This window comes from Aplysia californica, unplaced genomic scaffold (genome assembly GCF_000002075.1).
Source record: "Aplysia californica isolate F4 #8 unplaced genomic scaffold, AplCal3.0 scaffold00044, whole genome shotgun sequence".
Taxonomy (NCBI): Eukaryota; Metazoa; Mollusca; class Gastropoda; order Aplysiida; family Aplysiidae; genus Aplysia; species Aplysia californica.
The window spans coordinates 969,840-975,421 of NW_004797314.1; the positions used below are offsets into that span (position 1 = coordinate 969,840).

At 43.9% G+C, this 5,582-nt stretch overlaps 1 protein-coding gene across 1 annotated transcript in view; it reads left to right on the forward strand.

Annotated features, from left to right (window-relative positions):
* LOC101864511 (titin homolog) overlaps positions 1-5,582 on the forward strand; it is a gene marked incomplete in the record, with an annotated part of 108,366 nt that overhangs the window by 59,891 nt on the left and 42,893 nt on the right. The window contains 3 exon segments of the mRNA XM_035968182.1: positions 106-261; positions 1,310-1,423; positions 3,895-4,038. Of these exon segments, the coding sequence (XP_035824075.1) occupies positions 106-261; positions 1,310-1,423; positions 3,895-4,038 (414 nt within the window).

A 5,582-nucleotide genomic window follows, 5' to 3' on the forward strand; every position in this document is an offset into this window, starting at 1 on the left:
TCAAGATGAATACAGAACGTTGAAAGAGTATTTACGAGAGTGGAAGTTTGCATACAGCCCCTCTAAAGGATACGAGTTTCATTTGACTCGTCCTTTTCTTCTCAGCTGGCAGTGTTGTGGAGTCTGCCAAGGGTAGTATGATCATGGCCCCTGACGGTGAAATCATCAGTGTGGGCGGATCTGTGGTGAGGGGCGGGGCTTCTCATGACGTGGGCGACATGAGTGACGTGTTGGCCGCCCGCCACCAACTCCAGGCGGAGAGTGAGTAACTTTTTGGGGACCTATTTTAGTTGTGGTGAGGGTTTTACGATCAGGAAACGACAAATGCAGTTTTTGGGACACCTGAACAGACATAAGGATCTTGAACATCTAGCTCTCACTGTCAAAATTGAAGGCAAGCGAGGCAGGGGTAGGCCCAGAGCAACCTACTTTTGGAACCTGAACAAGTGGGTGACAGAGAAAGATAAAGGAAACGTAGCCTTTTTAAGAGCATCCGAGCAAATGAATAAATGGAGAACCATGGTCGCCGATGTCTGTCGCAGATCTGGCACTGGATGATGATTATGATGATGTTGATGAGGTTTTACGGCACATGCAACAACGCAATTAGATCATATAATTGCTGAAGTTGAGACCTGTTGACAAGAGATCTGTTGCAGATAACGCCATTGTAGATATATTGCTCTCTTATCACGTAATTTTCTTAAATTATGCTCGAGCGATTGTCTCAGGCTGTGACGATTAGCTGCTACTATACCTCTTACAGCAGCAACAACCCTGTCTCTAACAGCAGCTACAATCATGATGTTAACTTATTTGATATCATGCCCTTAGTTGGTTTGAGAATTTGCACTGCTGTCCACCTATTCGCCTCTGCCCTATAGTAGAGAGAAGTTACATTCAGAGGTCTTGCCTCTTAATAAACCTTGCCGTGTGGCAAAGGGGTTTCTCTTATACCATACCTAACTTATCTTAAAGCAAGATTTTTTTGGGGGAAATGGGCAACGATCTTGTCAAAAGAAAGCAATGAATGTAAAGCTGTGGTTCTTTGACCATATTATATCTTTCTCATGGTTTCTTCGAAATACCTCTGTTTAATGTCTTGGTAGAATTGCTTGTCTTACTTGTCTTACTTGTCCACTGTGTTGGGGTCACTGCAGTCGGAATATGTCCATCTCTGCTCTCTCTCCCCCCCCCCCCTTTCTTCAGGATCCATCCCAGTGTCTGTCTGCTTATAGTCTCCATCTTAAAATTTGGTAGAATTTCTCTGCTGCAGTCTAAAACTGTTTTACGTTTTAATTTCTTCCAGCTGCGGGCACAGATGAATCAGGCCAGTCTGATGAAGAACCAGACGAGTGGAAGGCAACCAAAAAGTTTTCAATTTCTCAGCGATCTGAAAGTAACAAGAAGATGCACAAGCGAGGTGAGATTATTTCTCTTTTCCCTCTTATTTCTCAGATTAGATGATCACTTGAAAAAAGAATCTGAATTTTAAAAAGGCAGATAAGCTAATAAACTAAAAAATAAACTAGAAATGGGCTACTTCAATCTTATTTATAAAGATAGAATCGATCCCATCTCCAAATTTGGATATATACTTCACATTGTCTTTTGTCTGAAAAATGCTTGTCATGATCTTTCTTAGATTTAATTCCCATGTGACTGTATAACTTCTCATGTTTATCGTTGTTAGAAATGCCTCGATGCAAGCCATCTCAACGAGTATGTTCAAATGTATAATGATGAAACAGTAAGCCAGATAGATGTGGTAATATTAACGTTGCATGTTGTGTGACCGGAACAGGAAGTGCCACTAGCTCCTCAGTGTCCAAAGAAGATTTAGAAAAACTGAGCACGACAGGAAAGCAACTCCTTATAGAGCAAGCGTCCAAAGTCTCAGGTTTACCACTCTTTCTTGTTTCTTTCGCATGCATCTGTATATATTGCTTCCGGCTTGATCTCTTGTTGGACGAAGTTTTCCTCTTAATGTCTTGTCTTCCTTGATGTTGCGGCCCTTTCATTTCTCCCCATATGTATGAGGACTTTCCGCTTTGTATGCATTTTGTCTGTCGCCACTTGCATGCCTTTATCTATTTTACGATTTCACTTGTCTTAATCTTCGTTGCCATGCTTTTTAACAGCCCCATCCTTTTTTAATCTCTGTTTCCCTTTGTACGTGATCCCCTGTCCAAAGAGCTATTCCATTTGCTTTAACTCCGCTTACTCTAGAGTTTCAAGTGTGTGGCTTATTTCATCCCTATACAATTTTTCCTTTATTTAGTGCCTCCACGTTGTGATAAAGCCAAAGGCCCTGTACATGTTAACGCTGAGCGTTTGATTATACGTTTTAGATATCGCATCATATCATATATTAAGTCAACAATTTTACCGTGGACTAGCTCATGCAGAGGAAAGACAAAGTTTCCATTTTGCACAGTTTCAAGGATGAATTACTAATGACGCAGTCAAAGGGCATAATGAGGCTGCAGAGTTCTTGGTTTTTTATTATTGGAAGACGGAAAAATATGCGATCATTGTTTCAGTATGACTAGAAAGTGATCAGACGACTTTCAGAGATGTACAAGAGTACACTAAATAGTAATAAGAGTGGCTAGAAAGGTTTTTACCCCCCCCCCCTTTGAAAAACTAAACATCTTAGTATTGTTAGTTATCGATCCGGTTGAGACTGTAAAACTCTTAAGAGAATACACGTGACGTAACATAATGAGTTACGAGGTTTGTTGTAACGTTCGCCAAGAATGCGACAGAGTTCGATAACTTATACCCATTTAGAAAAATAGGAATGGGTGTCTTCGGTACGCAAATGAATCTGTGTTTCTCAAGCAGTTTATCCTGTCCCGTCCTCGAACAGATGCGCACGTAGATTATACTGGAAGTAATCTTGATTTTTTAAGGGCTGCGAAAAATAGCCTCTTATGTGTAAGCTGTTTTAAGTTTGTTGAATTCTTTTTTTTTTTCACTTGCTATTTTGCAAGGTACATCATTCGTCATCAGACGGCTTCTGTAATAGCAACTTTTTTTTTGTCCGTTCTCTTATCTTTATGTTTCCCCTAGTCATTATACACCATCATACTGTGTGTGCTATAATCTAATCTGATCTTATATATCTATATATAATGTAATATATGTACATGCAAACACTCGCATATATCCTCTGTGATACTGTTTCGTTCGGTGTGTGTTCTTAAGATAATTTTTTTTTGGTCTTGTGTATCCCCTTGTTCAATGCTCCTCCACTCTCTTTCCCTTCTCCCACTCGCCATATTTCCTGACTACACTGACAAACACGTCATTCGCCCGTACTACTCTGAACGTCCTCTGCTCTTTGACCGTTTACTACCTGCTCCATTTCGTCTGCGATCACATCACAATGGAAACTACAATTCTATTGTGTATCGAAACAACGATTCCAACGGCGTGTCGGATTTTTTCGTAATTGTTCCGGCGCCTGGTCTCTGCTACCTCGTTGTTCGCCCCAACACGGGTCCTATACGACGACGTCTACGTTGCATCGTGTGCGTGTCACCCACCACTCGTCATGTACTCTCCATGATGACGTGGGCACGTTTGAAAATCGTCATCGTGCTCATCACTACCCCGATACGTTTCTTGGAATATTCTCAATTCCTTTACGGCTCACCGATGCATATCACGGAACATTCCTCAATTCCTCTATGGCTCACCTATACACATCTGGGAACATTCTCAAATCCTCTATGGCTCACCGATACACACCTGGGAATATTCCCAATGTCTTTGCCTTTTCGGCGATACACACCTCGGAACAATCACAATTCCTCTACCTTCACGGCGATACCGACCCCCCCAATTCTATGCTGCTGTCTCAACAACGACGAACCACCTCGCCATCAGAGATCGACTACACGAGCGGCGACATCGACGCCACCATGTCCATCCACAGCTGGAGCTACACAGCGCGAGAGCCGGAGCAGGAGTTCAGCGGCGGTGCCGGCCCGGCCAGTGTCAGGAGCATGCCCGGTCTACAGCTGGACGCAGGTATACTCCCTGGGCGGCAGTGAAAGTATAGCTGCCCCCCCTCCCCATTATGTATGTGCTCGATCTAGTGGACGCAGGTATACTCCCTGGGCGGCAGTGAAAGTATAGTTGCCCGCCCCCCCCCCCCCCCCCCCCCTCACTCACACCCAAACACAAACAAAAACACGCTTACAAAAAAAAAATCTCCCAACAACCTCTTCTTCCACTCGTCTTGACCTCTGAACTCTGAACAACCTCTTCTTCCACAGACACGATATCAACAGACCCTCCCACTGTGAACGTCCAGCCGGCCACGCCCCAACACTCGTCCCTTACGGCCGCGGCTCTCTCCAGTCATGACGTGGCCGGTGCCAGCACCGAGGCAGCTCGAGGTCTCTATTCCAGGGACACGGATGGTAAGTTCCAGCATCAAAACTTTACACTAGTGCTGGGCGGCTAGATTCTTGATTATTGAAAGCTAGGAATCGTAGGACTCGACTCCGAACCCAATTACTTACTTTCTAAAGATGTAATTTCTTCCGATGGTTACCTGGTTGGCTTCAAACATCTTCAGGATTTAGGGTAACCCTGATTTCGGAACACTACGAAGCATCAACTTTTATTTTTCAAAAATGTATTTTAAATAAAAGAAGATTTTTATGATTAAAGTAACTGGTAACCGCTGGTTTACGTAAAGAGGAGTTGAAACTTTTCTTCCGTGGGAATCGGTTCCGGAATCGATCCTTTGCCCAGCTCTACTTTACACTATGTACATGTATTTAATTAAGAGCGGTACCTATTTGTAGGAGATTTTCGTTTCTGACCTCATGGTCTTAGTAACCCAAAACAGCCAAAATTTTAGAAAGAAATTTGTAATTCTAAGGTAGCGTATCGTCTGTCAGTCTATCTGTCTGTCTGTCTGTCTGTCTGTCTGTCTGTCTGTCTGTCTGTCTGTCTGTCTGTCCTTCTCCCTCTCTTTCTCTTGCTCTCTATTTCTCCCTTTCCCTCACTCCCACTCTCCCTCTCCCCCCCTCTCCCCCTCTCCCCCTCTCTCCCCCTCTTTCTCCACACCCCACCACCTTGCTCAGATACTTGTCTGCAAAGGACACCCCCCTCCCCCAATCCCCCCAATACATGTTGAAACCGTTCATTCCATGTTTTTCCTTTGTGACATCATCTACAGCTCTCCTGGAGGAAGACGAGGCAGAGTCTGCGTCTGCGGAGGCTGAAACAGATCCAGACCGGAAGCTGCGCAAGAAGGGCGACATGTCCAACTCGAGCATTCAGAGCTCGGAGAAAGGAAAAGGTGAGTGGTGTTTTTATCTTTAACCACTGTCAAGCGGAATTATATCTTTCAGATAACTGTAGGCAAACATACGGAGTAGATTATTTTAGAAAAATAGACTACATACAGACAGACATGCTGATAGATAGATAGACAGATGGATGGATGGATGGATGGTTGGATGGATGGATGGATGGATGGATGGATGGACGGACGGACGGACGGACGGATGAATGGATAGAGTGAGTGAGTGAGTGAGTGAGAGTGAGAGAGAGAGAGA